This window comes from Mandrillus leucophaeus, unplaced genomic scaffold (assembly GCF_000951045.1).
Source record: "Mandrillus leucophaeus isolate KB7577 unplaced genomic scaffold, Mleu.le_1.0 Scaffold94, whole genome shotgun sequence".
Lineage (NCBI taxonomy): Eukaryota > Metazoa > Chordata > Mammalia > Primates > Cercopithecidae > Mandrillus > Mandrillus leucophaeus.
Window position 1 is genome coordinate 1,534,462 of NW_012110252.1, and position 17,029 is coordinate 1,551,490.

At 40.6% G+C, this 17,029-nt stretch overlaps 1 protein-coding gene across 1 annotated transcript in view; it reads left to right on the forward strand.

Moving 5' to 3' along the window:
- The window catches only part of MAP3K19 (mitogen-activated protein kinase kinase kinase 19), a 73,077-nt gene that overhangs the window by 19,606 nt on the left and 36,442 nt on the right, over nt 1-17,029 (forward strand). The window contains exons 3-5 of the mRNA XM_011970310.1: nt 7,070-7,169; nt 12,914-12,992; nt 13,932-14,191. Coding sequence (XP_011825700.1) covers nt 7,070-7,169; nt 12,914-12,992; nt 13,932-14,191 — 439 coding nt within the window. The remainder of the gene's footprint in view (nt 1-7,069; nt 7,170-12,913; nt 12,993-13,931; nt 14,192-17,029) is intronic.

Below are 17,029 nucleotides of genomic sequence, written 5' to 3' on the forward strand. Positions count from 1 at the left end.
AAAGCATAATCATACTACAGTACAATTGTACTACTACATAGTACAATAGCCTCATAATCATAATTAGCCATTGACTATTGATTTAACAACAAAGAAGGTAAATGTATTGGGAGGATGGAGGCAGGGCATAAGAACATTAAATTATTAACTACCGTAATAAGTCAATAGATGATGCCTCACTTTGATGAGTCAAGAGACAGCATGATAACGATGCAGAAATATGGAAGAAAATACCAAAAGAAACAGCTGAAAGTTTGGAAGTGGTTGCCTCTGAGGAAAAGGGTGACTGTTTTTCTTGGTATAAGTCTTTTACCATTATTTGATTTTTTTTAATATGCAGTTTAATTTTGATAAAAATTAAGTGAAAATTAAAAATAAAGAAATGGTTAAATCAAAACCTCTCTGGGACATGGGGTGGGATGAGCTACCATAGAAACGTTCCTTTTTAAATCCTATTTGAATATTTTAACTTTCTGCATTTTTAACTTTTATAAGTAGTTTAGTCTGTTTCCTACCGAAGTAGAATTTAGTACCCTGGTTCCCAGCAAGGGAGTGATTCCCAGCCCCCACCCTTCCCACCCTAGGGGGTCATTTGACAATGTTTGCAGACATTTCGGTATCATTACTGGGGGAGAATGCAGCTGGCATCTAGTGAGTACAAGCCAGGGATGCTCCTAAACGTCCTACCAGCCACAGGACAGCCCCCACAACCAAGAATTATCTCGTCTTGAATGTCAGCAGTGCTGAAACTGAGAAATTTGCTAGGTTTTGTCACAATATTGAAGATTGCATTATATTTGGTTACTAACATTATGTAGTAATCAAAATACCTAGAGACAAATCTTTAAGATGTCATGCAAAAGATATTGATAAACAAAAACATACTTACTTTTATTTTTTATGGTCTATTTAAGCAACTTTCTTTTTAAAAGGACTAACTATATCACTTCATATTAATACATTGGAATAAATGTTTAAAAAATTTTTCGTAGAGACAGGGTCTCATTATGTTGCCCAGGCTGGTCTCAAACTCCTGGCCTCAGCCAGGTGTGGTGGCATGCACCTGTAGCCCCAACTACTTGGGAGGCTGAGGCAAGAGGATCACTCAAGCCCAGGACTTCAAAGTTACAGTGAACTATGATCACACCACTGCACTCCAGCCAGGATGACAGAGCGAGAGTCTGTTTCTAAAAAACAAACAAACAAACAACATCAAACTCCTGGTCTGAAGAGATTCTCCCACTTCTGTCTCCTAAAGTGCTGGGATTACAGGTGTGAGCCACCGTGCCCAATCAGTACATTTTTTTAAGGCAACTTTAAATCTTTTTAAAAAAACTTTCACTAGGTGTTTTTTCTTATTGTAGCTGAAATAAAGTTTAAACTCCTTTTTGAGCGAGAAATGGACTTTTTTTCAGTACTGTATTTGCCTTTTCTTCCCTAGTGGTTTAACTGGGGTTTAAATCCCTTTCACTCTTTTCTTTAAATGAAAGCTTGGTTTTCTTTTTGGTTGTCTGAAATAGGTTTTTATAGTTTACAAATATAAGCAGCGGCCTTGCCTGTAGGACAGCTCCAGAGAGGCTCCTTATAGACTCGCCCAGTCATCTTTTTTCATCTGAGGAGAATCTTCTTTCAAAATTTTATCGTAGGCTGGACGTGGTGGCTCATGCCTGTAATCTCAGCACATGTGAGGCTGAAGTGGGATGATCCCTGGAGTCCAGGCATTTGAGACACTCCTGGGCAACATAATAAGACTTTGTCTCTACAAAAAGTTAAAGAATTAGCTGGTTATGGTGGCATGTACCTGTAGTTCCAGTTACTTCCTGGAGGCTGTGGTGGGAGAATCACTTGAACCCAGGAGTTCGAGGCTGCAGTGAACTAAAATTGTGCCACTGCATTCCAGCCTCGGCGACAGAGCGAGATCCCATGTCTCTAAAATATAAAAATAAAAAAATCTAATTACGGCTGATTTCTATCACGCCTTTACCATCTGTATGTTTGGTACGCTGTTGTCTGAAGGCTAGAATGCGATGCTCTATTTCTCATCCATCTATCAGCTCCCGTGGTGTTGTCAATGGTTTATGAAATCCATCTATGCTTGGGATTTGCTATTCTGGTGTTTTGTCTCTTTTACTCACTCCTAGGTGACACTATTTCAATTCTCCTCCTTGTGGCACCCAAGCACATCTTAAAGTCATTCCTGTTTAGCATTATAAAATAAGTTAGAAAATTCTGAGCTGTTTCTGTTTGAGTCTTCACTTCCATGATCACCTTCAAAGTAGATCTTATTCCCTACATCCTTTTTGATTGTGATACTGATGGTTTTTCAGTTTATTCCAGGGCATAATTTTTTGTCAGGTACTTATAGATATCACACATCTTTTATTATTATTTTTTCTATGCAAAACTTATCAATTAGGTTTGAGTATCCTTCCCCTTTATTTTGCTCATTAATTTTTTTTTTTTTCCTGGTTCTTGTTGAAATTCATTGTTTCAAACTTTTCATGCTAACAAGATCACAGAGTGGTTACAAGCTCTGGACCCAGATTTCAGAGTCTGGGTATGAATTCTGGCTTTGCCACTGGCTAGCTGTGTGACCTCGTGTAAGCTACTTAACTTTTCTGGGCCTCAGGTATAAAATGAAGATAATAGATCCTAACTTTAGAGTTGTGAGGATTAAATTAGTTAACCCATTTATGCCTAGTGTTCCATTACTGGAATGCTGAGTTTGTGGGGGTTATTTATATCCCACTGCTCAAGGTCATCGCCAATGTCTGATTTTTCACACAAGAAAATGTGCAACCTCCGGCATAAATGGGTTAATATGTGTAAGGCATATAGAACAGTGTCTGTCACTATATATGTAAATGCTAGTCATCATTACGCATTTTGTAGGTGGGTACGACCACACTGCTGGCTTCCAACTTTTCCCACAGGACCAACTGACAAATGAACTGAATAGTTGAGATTGACCACAGCTCTGTAATCAACATGGAAACTTGATGTGAGAACCAGTTGTATGTCTAACACTTCCAAATGAAGGCTGCTGTTTTCCCAAAGCTTAGCATAAAAATTTCATTGAATCACTGTAATTAGATGAAATGGTAGAAATATGTTTTGAGGTCTCTTAGAGTGTTCTAGACTAAGGATCTACACAAAAACTATATATAATACTAAAAAAGAAAAATTCAAATGACCCATAAACATCTAAAGCTATCTCCAACTTTTCTATTAATCAAAGTATTCACATTCAAACAATAAGAAGAAGATCAATTCCATGTATTACATTAAATATAATAAAATGAAAAGTCGGCCAAACGTGGTGGCAGGTGACTGTAATCCCAGCACTTTGGGAGGCAGAGGGAGGTGGATCACCTGAGATCAGGAGATCAAGACCAGCCTGGTCAACAGAGTGAAACCCATCTCTACTAAAAATACAAAAAAAAAAAAAAAATTAGCCAGGCATGGTGGCAGGCATCTGTAACCCCAGCTACTTGGGAGGCTAAGGCAAGAGAATCACTTGAACCCAGAAGGTGGAGTTTGCAGTGAGCCGAGATTGCACCACAGCACTCCAGCCTGGGCAACAGAGCAAGACTCTGTCTCAAAAAATAAAAATTAAAATGAAAAGGGGCAGGGCATGGTGGTACATACTTGTAGTTCCAGCTACTCAGGAGGCTGAGGTGGGAGGATCACCTGAGCCCAGGAGTTCGAGGCTGCAGTGAGCCATGATAGTGCCACTGAATTCCAGCCTGGGTGACAGAGTGAGACATTGCCACAAAATAATAATCATCATCATATAAACACCTGTGAAAAGAAGGGAAAACAATAATTAATTCATTAAATGAAAAGCAATGACGATAAGGGAGAAGATGTGATGTAGCTGTAACATTCATACACTGCTGGTGGATTTTAAATAGGGATAAACTTTTAAGGCAATATGTGTACAAAAAGCCAACTTTTTCATAGTCTTTGGATCAATAATTCCATATCTACGGATCTACTCTAAAGAAATAATGCAAAATTGGTGTGTTCGTTGCAAATATTTAATAACACTATGTGTAAAAATGAAGAATTTAAAACGACCTACTAGGCATCATGGGACTTACATTGTAAGACTAATGGGGCTTATTAAAGAAGTACTATTGGCTGAGCGCAGTGGCTCACACCTGTAATCCCAGCACTTTAGGAGGCTGAGGCAGGCAGATCACAAGGTCAGGAGTTTGAGACCAGCCTGGCCAGCATGACGAAACCTTGTCTCTACTAAAAATACAAAATTTAGCCGGGCGTGGTGGCAGGTGCCTGTAGTCCCAGCTACTCAAGAGGCTGAGGCAGGAGAATCACTTGAACCCGGGAGGTGGAGGTTACAGTGAGCTGAGGTCACACCACTGCACTCCAGCCTGGGCAACAGAGCAAGACTCCATCTCAAAAAAAAAAAAGTACTATTATGACCCTCTGATATTTGTTGAAGGAAAGAAATCTTAAATTCCATTAAAATGACATTTACTTAGTAAATTGCTTACGAAGGTATGCTTAAGTGAAAAAGTTAAAAAAGTGAAAAAAAGTCAGATACAAAAATTATATGATGCAAGTATATTTTTAAACACTTAGGAGAAACACGAAGAAAATATGATTTCTATGTTAACAGTGTTTGCTCTTTGGTTGTCAGGTTATAGGTAATTTTTTAAAATCTTGCTTTAAAAAATACTTTTTTGTATTTTCATATGTTCTAGGAAGAATAAATCCCCCTTTGCGATTTGATAGGAAGGAGGAGGAATTTGCCAGATGATGGTAGAATTTTTGAAATACAGAGAAGAATAAGCAGTGAAATTGACAACAGCCTAGGAGCCGAGTGAACCCATCTGCCACTGAAAACCAGGATAGTCTGAGATAGGGCACCTGACTTTTGCCAGGAGATAGAAAATGCTTTAGAAAGTATTAATAAGGGTGTAGTGGGGAGTAGGCAGGAAGGGGGATGGTTAATAGGCACAAAAAAAAAATAGCTAGAAAGAATGAATAATCAACCCAATGAGAGAACAAAAAGAAAAAGAAAAGGAAAAGAAAGAATAAGACCTAGTATTTGATAGCACAACAGGGTGACGATAGTCAGTAATAATTTAATTGTACATTTAAAAATAACTGAAAGAGTATAATTGAATCATTTGTAACACAAAGGATAAATGCGTGATGTGTGATACCCCATTTACCCTGATGTCATTATTATGCATTGCATGCCTATATCAAAATATCTCCTGTACCCCATAAATATATATACCTATGTGCCCATAAAAATTAAACATTAAAAAACAATGTTTAAGTATAAACTACTGAATACAAGTAAGGTATGACAACTAAGTTGTTATGATTGAATACCTAAAATATTTTTAATGACTGTATAAATGGAGGGTTTTACCTCTGGATTTTTTTTTTTTTTTTTTTTGAGACAGGGTCTCACTCGGTTGCCCAGGCTGGAGTGCAGTGGTGCAATCATGGCTCACTGCAGCCTCAACCTCCTATGGCTCAAATGATCCTCACACCTCAGCCTCCCGAGTAGTTGGGACTACGGGCACGTGCCACCATGCCTGGCTAATTTTTGTACTTTTTGTAGAGATGGGGCTTCACCATATTGTCCAGGCTGGCCTCAAGCAATCCACCCATCTGGGCCTCCCAAAGTGCCAGGATTACAGGTGTGACCCACCACGCCTGGCCAGGTTTTACTTTTACTTCCTTTATCTTTTCTTCTACTTTTCTTTTCTGTCTCTGTCTCTCTCTTTTCTTTTCTTTTCTTTTCTTTCTTTTGACAGGGTCTCACTCTGTCACCCAGGCTGGAGTGCAGTGGCATGACCCTAGCTCACCATAACCTTGACCTCCTGGGTTCAAGCCATCCTCCTGCCTCAGCCTGCCAAGTAGCTGGGACAACAGGTGTGTGCCATCACGTCCAGCTAATTTTTGTATTTTCAGTAGAGACAGGGTTTCGCCATGTTGCCCAGGCTGGTCTCGAATGCCTGAGCTCAAGCGATCCACCTGCCTCAGCCTCCCAAAGTGCTGGGATTACAGGAGTGAGCCACCGTGCCTGGCCAACTTTTATTATTTGCTACAACAATTAAAATGAACAAGGAGAGAAAAGCAAGAAATTTCCTAGCTCTCTTGGGAATTAATAAATGAGCTCTCAGAGAATTTTTGTGACTCGCCACTTCTCTGACGTTTCAGATGACAGGCTTTTGCACTTAGGGCAAAGACTTCTTGTCCAACAGTCCCCTTAAATAGGTAGGCCACCTAGATCATAGAAACCAGACAGCTAGTTGTAACATTTGGGTTGTGATGGGATGTTTTAACTACTACTTGGGTCTATCATGGTTCTAGAAATTTAAAGGCACAAAATCAGCAGCTATAACTTGTAATGAAGGAAACTATCAAAAACAATGAATTCTAAGAAAACGTTTCTTCTTTAAAATGTTTGGAGTACTTTCTGTAAATCAAGTTGGTTTTCAACTATAATGATTATTTTCCGGAGAGTGAAAAGGAAGTTTAAGAGGTGTTGTGCACCATGATTTAGATCAGAACGCCATCATAGGGAAGACTTTAATCAGCTTTGCTGCCTCCTTTCAGTCTAGGGTTTTATCTGTAGCTTCCACAAGGGGCAGGGATTTCCATTGTTGCTATTTGTAAATGATGCCCCAGGGAGGCATTATGGAAAAGATCACGTTCCTCTGGGGTTGTTCACTGTGACTGTGGCCAAAGGATTCTTTCCACTTACCCACCCGGATGGAATTTGGGGCAGCTTAGCAGCCTGGGCACTGAGACGATAAAGTATAAAACATTGAATTTCTATGTGTCAATGTGATTTGAGCTTTGCTCTTCATTTTTGATTATGCAATTAATCACATCCATGACTGTCTGAGCCTAGTGCTCCAAGGGCAGATACTTTCTTATGATTTTATTCCTAAATACTTTATCCAATTTAAAAGAAATCCACGGTGTGAATCTTTAGCCTAGAAAAATCAACATTCATTCTGCCAACAAATTGGTACATCGAATAACCAATTACTGAGTTTTGAATTTTATGATACTGCAGGAGTTCGACCAAGATGGTGACTGCAGTCGTTCCACACCGGTTAGTGAAGAAGAAGAAGATCCCAGTGGTGGTAGACAGGACTGGCAACCCAGGACAGAAGGTATCGGGCTTCAGTCCTTAATGTGTTTACAAAGATAACATGATCATATGGGCTTCCCTTCAATTTCAGAAGCGCTTATTGTAGAAGTTTGAACAAAACACACTGGGGCCTATCGGAGGGTGGAGGGAGTGGAGGAGGGAGAGGATCAGGAAAATAACTAATGGGTACTAGGCTAAATACCTGGGTGATGAAATAATGTGTACAACAAACCCCATGATATACATTTACCTATGGAACAAACCTGCACTTGTACCCCTGAGCTTAACTCCTGCAATAAAAGTTTAAAAAATAATAATAAATAAGTTTGAAAACACAGAAGAAGCCCGAAGAAGAAGAAAACCACTCATGATACTACCTTTTGGTCCACATCTGAATCAGTGGGTCTAGGCAACTTGACTGTCCAGAATAGACAATGCTCTCTGGCTCTTTCATTCCACCTCACTCCAGCTCAGCCAAGCCGTTCCCTGTCCCTTCCTTTTTGTCTGATAACATCCCTTCCCCCATTTTCTTCCTCTCAGAATCTTCCAGCAGCTTCAGTGATCGGTTCCCTTCCAGAGCCACACATGTCTCCATCAGCTGTTGTCCCTGAGGGGAAGGTGGGGGAATGAACAAGGCATGAAAATCCCCAAGTCTCGGTCTTTTATTTACAAGGCCATAAGTCTGGAATCTTCCAGAACACCACCCATTTCAAACATGTTATCCTGTCAGACCGTAAGTGCCCTTGCACTTAACAGACCACAAAGTATTTGCAGATCCTCTCCTCAGAACATAGTTGCCACGGCTATCCCATTTGTCTGTCATCTATCCATAACCTTCTTAAAGTAAATGTTTATTTGAACTGCTGCAATTTCTCCTGGGCAATTTTCTGGCTTCTATTTCTAACACTCCAGGGAAGCCGCCCTCTTTGATGCTCGTTTTTCTCATCCCTTTGCACCTCCCAGAAGGCTGCAGCTCTCCCGAGTAGCGTCTCCCGGGAGGTGGTGCGATGGTGCCCTCTCCTGGGCAGCCGCCTGCCTTGCTCACGCCCACTAGAATCTTCCCTCCCTAGGCCAAGGGCCGAGAGTAACTTAGTAACCGTTAAAATTGTGAACACCATTAAGCCTGAAAGAGCTAACGAAAGAAAATAAATCCCGAAACCCTTCAGAACGGTCCTTGCAGTCCTCCTTCGACTTTCATAGACTTCAAAGCCAAGCTCTTAGAAGCCTAGTGGTGTCCCAAGCGCCTTCCAGGAGGTTAAATATTTCATTTATTCTGCTCAATTTGGAGATAACTCACCATTTGGGATGTTAGTCATTCTTTTAAACTTGATTTGCAATATTTTTAGTTTTCATATGGGAGCCATAATACTTATGAGGCATCTCCACTAAGTTATTTCAGTTTTAAGCTTTTAACAACTTGAGTTACAAATTTGGAAGAAGCAATTCTCTTCCTGACAAAATTTCATGTCACAGTTGGTAGAGACTTCAGTTGAGCTAGCTACTCTTTCTAGTCACAGATTCTGAAATAAAAGTGTTTTGGATATTATTGTGCATTATATTCATTTTAAATATTGGTTTAAATCTCTTTAAATGGGCTGGGTGCTGTGGCTTGGGCCTGTAATCCCAGCACTTTGGGAGGCCAAGGTGGGCGGATCACCTGAGGTCAGGAGTTCAAGACCAGCCTGGACAACATGGTGAAACCCCATCTCTACTAAAAACACAAAATTAACCGGACATGGTGGCGCGCACCCATAATCCCAGCTACTTGGGAGGCTGAGGCAGAAGAATCGATTGAACCTGGGAGGCGGAGGTGGCAGTGAGCCGAGATCGTGCCGTTGCACTCCAGCCTGGGTGACAGAGTGAGACTCAGTCTCAAAACAAACAAACAAACACAAACAAACACTATTTTCTGAGAACATAACAGGCACAAATCTTGTAGACTAGAAATTGAGCCTATAAATTTACTCTTTTCATGAATGAACAAGAGAACCTATTCCCTAAAACTAATGGGCTTAAAAATATTTTAATACAGTATAAATTCACCAGGATTTGTAGCTGCAGGTATACAAGAACCTACGCTTGGTTGGGTTAAAAAGGAAGGGAAATTTGAAAGCTATTAGGAAGTTCATATACCATTGAGAAACCAGAGGAGAGGAACTTTCTTGGTCCATTCACGCTGCCAAAACAAAATACCATAGACTCGGGGGCTTCAACAGCAGACATTTATTTTCTCACAGTTCTTAAGAATGGGAAGTCCAAGATCAAGATTCTAGCAGGGATGGGTTTCTGGTGAGGGCTCTCTTCCTGGTTGCAGACGGTGGTCTGTCCCCAAGTGGTCTTTCCTCTGTGCACACACAGGCAGAGCACAAGTGAGTGAGCTCTCTTCTTAGAAGGACACAAATCCAACTGGATCAGGGCCCCACCCTTGACACCTCATGTAACCTTCATTTCTTCCTTACAGGCCCCGTCTCCAAATAAGCCACACTTAGGGGTTAGGACTCCAACGTATGAATTTGTGTTGGGGGATACAAACATTCAAAACATCCAGTCCATAACAGAAAGGCTCTAGATTGGATTGTCAGGAAGAATTCCCATAAATGCATTTCAAAACTGGCTGCTTCTGACCCCCAAATCATGCCACCTCTGCCATAACCAAAGGAGCCGCTCTCACTATCAATGTAAGAATCTCCTCCCTCTGCTGGTACCCCCATCAGCACACAGGATGCCTGCAGCTTATCTTTTTTCATGTAACTCACATACTTCAGTCTCTCAAGTAAGCTTTCTGAATCTAGCAGCGCAGAAGGCTGGAAATACAGTTGTTGTTTTTTTTTTTTTAAGTCTGTGTTGAGCTTCACAATTTAGGAAATCATCAAAACGTGAAGATGGCATCAAAATATTTTGAATCTCCATGCTCACAATCCAGACAGATATGCACATTCATTTAAATAGAACAAGGACCCCATTGATATATGCACCTATTAAGTACCCACAAAAATGTAACAAATGAAATAAGGAGAACAAACAGGAAAGTGAGGCTTTTCTGGAGAAAATAATTTTTCTTTATTGAAATCAGCTAGGCTGGGCCAGATTCTAAGTTTTTATTTTAATAATGGCTTTGACACTAACAACAACAAATTAATGATCATTTTCTGACTGGTTATGAATGTCATTTTCACCTCTTCTATAAAGAAAATATATTCGTGGCTATGTTGAAATGTTGCCTTTTAATTTCTCTCTAAGGTAATATTTTCTGATAGGGTTAATTGACCCTCATTATGTGAAAAATGCGCTTAGATAAGAGCAAGTGTTTTGTTTTTACCTGTGACAATGCATCCTCTTCCCTGGCCTACTGGGTAGCTCGAGAGGCCTTATCCATAGCAACCTCAGCAACTCACAGTATTCAAGAGGCAGAACAAAGAGAACATTTGTATGTTTCTAGAGGACTTCAGAATCAGTGCATTCTATAATCTTTTTTCCAATTTAGGACCAACAATTAGGACAGTGGCCCTTAGCTCTTAACAATATCTTGAAAGGCAGGTAGGTCTTCTCTTACATGTCTCTTACATGTGCTCTTACATATTATATCTTTGTTTCTTGGTTTGAAAAAGAAGTCAGCTGATGAACAGATTTTAAGCACATTAAATTTGTTTGAAAGCATTCTGGATCTATTAATTCTTGACAACTGCAAAAGTACAGTTGTTCTTAAATATGGTTCATGTGAATACAGTCAGTTTTCTAATTTTCACAGCAAAGAACTAAATACATTTAGCTTTTGTGCCAGAACATTCTTTTCACTGACAGTTTAGTTATTAGGAATGTATGCTGTATGTTTTTCTCACTCTAACATGTCAGCTAGGTGTTTGCACTCAAGGATGACTACCAAAATGTTGTGAAAGACATCCGTCTTCCTTTCAAGTAGGAGAACGACTTTGAGCATGTCATGCAAACTCATTGCTATCAGTTTCTTTGTCTCTAAAATGAAAGGCTTGGATTAGGTGACCTCTAAGTTCCTTCCAGCTCAATAATTCCAAGCCTCTCATTTTGTGCTACATAGTGTGGTGATAGGCTCTTTGAAAACTGAAAAAACAATGGACTATTCCAAGGAAACTTCATTTTTAGACAAGCGTTTCATGCAATTGTATAGTATTAGAAAACATGCAATCAAGTTGTCTTATTTGAGAAACGTTAAGAAAACCAAAGCTAGCTACATTTTTATGGTAGCACAACACATAATATTGGATGAAAATGATAGTAAACACTATTATCATTTGCCTGATGGTAAACAAAACTTTTCCTTTTGGAATTTTTTACTGTTTTTTTTTTTTTTTAATTTTTTAAAAATTTTTTTTATTTATTTTATTTTATTTTTTTTGAGACGGAGTCTCGCTCTGCCGCCCAGGCTGGAGTGCAGTGGCCGGATCTCAGCTCACTGCAAGCTCCGCCTCCCGGGTTCACGCCATTCTCCTGCCTCAGCCTCCCGAGTAGCTGGGACCACAGGCGCCCGCCAGCTCTCCCGGCTAGTTTTTTGTATTTTTTAGTAGAGACGGGGTTTCACTGTGTTAGCCAGGATGGTCTCGATCTCCTGACCTTGTGATCCACCCGTCTCGGCCTCCCAAAGTGCTGGGATTACAGGCTTGAGCCACCGCGCCTGGCCGCTGTTTTTTTTTTTAATGTACTTGTTTCGTTAAATGGCACAGGTATAAAAATTGAACACCAAAAATGCTTTCACTATGGTAGCTCCTATGTATTACAAACAAATATATCCAAAGTCTTTTAAAATAATAAAAATCTACTAATTTAGATAATGGTGACAGCTATTAAGCAACTTTCCCAAGGTCACCCAGGAAGTGGCAGAGAGGGGATGTCTGATTCACACTCTAAGCTTATCCTCCCCATGATACTCCTTCCCCAGCCTTCAATTAGTGGAGCTCATACAGCCATTGCTCCTCCAGGCACATGCAGATTGAGTGAATAAATGGCTCTGACAGATAAATGGATAGAAATGAATACCGGGACAAGCACTGCGTCTTCCCGGAAGGACACTTCTCTCTGCTCCCACATCACCACTTGCTTCCATCACAGTGCTTATCTCACTGCATTCTGTATTTTCTTATCAGCTCTGCTAGGGCCTCAGCTGCATCTTGTTTATTTCCCTGTTTTCAGCACAAAGTGCTGGTCTTGGCATATGCTTAATAAAAGTTTGTTAAATGAAAAAAAGGAATGAATGAACACACCTTAAAGAACAGGCAATGTTAGAGTCGTTTACACTAGTTTTTTACATAAATTTGCTTGACATCTTATATTGTGAGCAAGCGCATATTCTATAAGTTGGAACTTTCTGTCTTAAGGGTTATTCTGGGAATTATTTCATGGAACGACCAAAATTACAAATACAAGCAAACATCTTTGGTGTTACATAAATTATCGCATTGAATCCTCACAATAGTGCTGGGAGATAGGTGCCATTACACTTTATAGAAGGTGGTCCTGTTTTCTTCATCCTGGGGACAACATAGCTTGTTATAAAACTTTATTTCACATCTGTAAAATATTATTATATGGTTTTTTGCTCTTTAAGCAAGCATTTATTTAGGATCTATCATATTCTGAACAGGAAAGATACAAAGATGGCTAAACCTCAGCCCCTGGTTAATGTCCATTTTGTAATTATTAAGAAGAGATTAGCCAAGCAAATAAAGTATGTCTCCCGCTTTCCACTAGAATTCATTACTTTCTTCCTTCTACTACTGTGATATGTTTCTATAGGTATTGAGATCACTGTGACTTTTCCAAGAGATGTCAGTCCTCCCCAAGAAATGAGCCAAGAAGACTTAAAAGAAAGGAAGTAAGGAATATTCTTTGAATTATCATTTTGAAATGAAGTATGAAGCAATGATACTCATGTGGCAACCTACATTATTAGTAATTCAATTCATAATAATGCTTAAAAGTAGAGGTCACAATAAAGAGTATGTGGCAGAGGCCAGATCATAAACACTTTGGCTATGTGGGCCATATGGTCTCTGTTGCAATGATTCAAATCTGCAACTGTCATTTGAATGCAGCAACAGATAATTTGTAAACAAAGGAGTGTGGCTGTGATCCAATTAAAGCTACAGAAAAAGGATGAAGGCTGGATTTGGCCCCTGGGCTGTAGTTTGCTGACCCTACTGCAGGGCAGAGCTACTTAGAATGTGGTTCTGCGGTCCTGTTACCAGTCCATGATAAGGTCAGGACACGCTGTGAGGGTGACCATTAAAAAAGTTACAAAGCAATTTGGCAAATAACTTACGTTCATTGATTGGGTAGTAAAAAAAATTGAGGCTTATTTTTTGCATGTCTTTTATTTTTCTTCCCTTTTTATGGCAATTCACTTATATTTTACAAAAGTATCAGTTCACAATGATTGGAAAATTTAAATGCCAGTTCTTCGTCAAAGATAGTTTGAGAAGCACTGGGCTAGTCAGTGCCTGTGGAGATAAAAAGGTGCATCCCCCACTCGTGCCCTTGGTCTCTGATTTCTCTGTGCAAGGAAATGGTGGTTGGGAAAATGAGAGTGAGCTGAAACCTAATCCATCTAGGTGAAGGTACGGAGGGCTGAGGAGGCCGGGAGGAGTCGATGGGTGGAGATGTCTTACCCTCTCAGGATTCAGCCTTGCCTTTCAGCAGCACCATTTGGAAATAGTTCTTCAAACTTTCTAGTGATGTCAGGCTGGACTGAGAACTGGAGATTCAGAAGATGTGGCAACCGAGTTTTAAATAAAACATTTCCCTCCCCCTTTAGTCAGATAACCTCATCGCATCAAGAATGGGCACAAGCACATGCAGTTTCTCATCCAAATGAAATTGAGATGATGGAGCTCAGGACAAACACGCTGACCATGCGGCCCTTACTTTTGCAAAAAGAGGAAAGTTCCAGGGAGCTCTGCGATGTGAACTTGGGCTTTTTGCTGCCGAGATCTTGTTTAGAACCAAACATTTCCAAGTCTGTAACCAGAGAAGATGCTCCTCATTTTCTGAAGGAGCAGCAAAGAAAATCTGAAGGTAAGTTGAACATTGAATTCCACAGTGAGTCCTTTCGGTCAACAAATATTTATGTATTGTGCCAGGCACTGTTCTAAATGCTGGAGATATAGCAGTAAACGTATCAGACAAGAACCCCAGCCCTTGTGTAATTTACATTCCTGGGGGCCATGGGGGTGCCAGGCAGACAATAAACTAGTAAACAAGTAAAATGAAGGATGGCATAATGTTCCAGCAGAAAGAACACTATATGTGCAAATGTTTACATATTTGTTCAAGGAATAGAAGACAAATATTTTGAGAATATCTTATTGTTTAGATTATTTCATTGCTTATTTCTTTAAACATTTCAGACGTTATTTTATAAACTATATTTGATAATTTCAGTTAACAATATGCTACTGATTTGCACTATGGTTGACTTTTTTTCTTGAGTGTTTGAAAATCTTCATTGTGAGCTCATATTTGGTTGATGTTTATCTATGAGAATCTTGGGGACCCATGCTGTGGATGCCTTTGGCCAGAAGTATTGAGTTTACTTCTACCAGGTCCCAGGGTCGTTATGGACTTGAGTCTACTTTAGCCTTATTCCTGGATCCCCAAGTTAATGTGCAAGTCTAAGAGCCAACTTCCACCTATATTGAGTCCAAGATTCATTTGTTAGATAGCAGCACTGATGCCAGCATTTCCCCCTGTGGCAACATTGTCTTTGGTATTTGCTTACCGCCGTCCTCAACCAACCAGCCAAAACCACCAGGAACAACCTTATAATCCAACAAGTTATATTCATTGATTTGTCACAATGAGGGAGACTGCATGCCAGCGGAGCTGCGAGGCATCTTACCAAATAAAAAAAAAAAGAAAGAATAATTATCATGGGATTTTAAGAGAAGGATACATTTTAAGTGAAATTTAAATGAAGCAGTGCTTAAATGTATGTATTTATTTATTTATGAGATGGAGTCTCGCTCTGTCGCCAGGCTGGAGCACAGTGGCGTGATCTCAGCTCACTGCAACATCTGCCTCCCAGGTTCAAGCGATTCTCCTGCCTCAGCCTCCCAAGTAGCTGGGACTACAGGCATGCACCACCACGCCCAGCTAAGCTTTGTATTTTTAGTAGAGACGGGGTTTCACCATGTTGGCCAGGATGGTCTCCATCTCTTGACCTCGTGATACTCCTGCCTTGGCCTCCCACAGTGCTGGGATTAAAGGTGTAAGCCACCGTGCCTCGCCTAAAAATGGTTTTTGATTTCATTATGCTAAAATGTGTGTAACATAAAATTGACCATTTTAATCATTTTCAAGTGTACAGTTCAGTGGCATTAAGTACATTCACATTGTTGTGTAACCATCACAACTATTCATCCCCAGAACATTTTCTTCTTGCAAAACTGAAACTCGGTGCCCATTAAACAATAGCTCTCTATTTCCCACTCTCCCAAAGCTTCTGGCAACCACTATTCTATTTTCTGTCTCAATATGAATTTGACCATTCTAGGTCTTTTATATAAATGGAATTATGCAATATTTGTCCTGCGTCTGGCTTGTTTCATTTGGCATGATGGTGAAGCAGTGTTTTGATGGGCTGTATGTAAAAGAGTTCATATGAAATCTGGACTGTGAAGTGGACCTAGACTCTTGCTCCTTGAAGTTTACAAAGTTAGTTCCCAAATCTCGATAGCGTTTTTTGTTTGTTTGTTTTGTTGTTTTTAGACAGGGTCTGGCTGTGTTGCCCAGGCTAGAATGCAGTGGCATGATCTTGGTTCACTGCAACCTCTGTATCCTGGGCTCAAGCCATCCTCCCACTTCAGCCTCTTGGGTAGCTGGGACTACAGGTGCATGCCACCACGCCTGGCTATTTTTTTGGTACAGATGGGGTTTCACCATGTTGCCCAGGCTGTTACTGAACTCCTGGGCTAAAGTGATCCTCCCACCTTGGCCTCCCAAAGTGCTGGGATTACAGGCGTGAGCAACCGTGTTCAGCCTCAACAGCCTCTTTCAACCTCATATCCTGCCACTCTTCCTCAGCAGTATGATAAACTTTAGCACACTAAATGCCCTCTATTCCCTAAACACGCATGTGAATATTTGCACCTACTGTTCTTTCTGCTGAGGCATTATGCCATCCTTCAGGTTTTGTCTTAGAAACCACTTCCTCTGGAAAGTCTTCCTGAACATCCCAAAACTGGATGAGTTGCCATTTCTTTGTTCCCCTATAGGCTCCTGATCTTACTTACAACATAGCACTAATCAAGCATAATTGTCACTATTTGTTTATGTGCTCATTTTCACCGGATTACAAAAGTAAGAATCATTCAACCTCCACACACCTGGCATCATACCTGGCGCATAGCCATTACAAATGCACTTTTAATTAATAATAATAATAATAATCAGGTCCAGGGCAGCACTTTGGGAGGCCAAGGCGGGCAGATCACTTGAAACCTCAAAAAAAAAAAAAAAAAAAAAAAGAAAAGAAAAGAAAAAGAAATAAGAAGTACTGGCTGTGCACAGGCACACGCCTGTAACCCCAGCACTTTGGGAGTCCGAGGGAGGAGCACTAGCTTGAGGCCAGGAGTTTGAGGGCAGCCTGGGCAACATAGGCAAACTCCACCTCTAAAAACAGTACATATGGCCGGGCGCAGTGGCTCAAGCCTGTAATCCCAGCACTTTGGGAGGCCGAGACGGGCGGATCACGAGGTCAAGAGAGCGAGACCATCCTGACTAACACGGTGAAACCCTGTCTCTACTAAAAAATACAAAAGCGAGGTGGCGGGCGCCTGTAGTCCCAGCTACTCGGGAGGCTGAGGCAGGAGAATGGCGTGAACCCGGGAGGCGGAGCTTGCAGTGAGCTGAGAT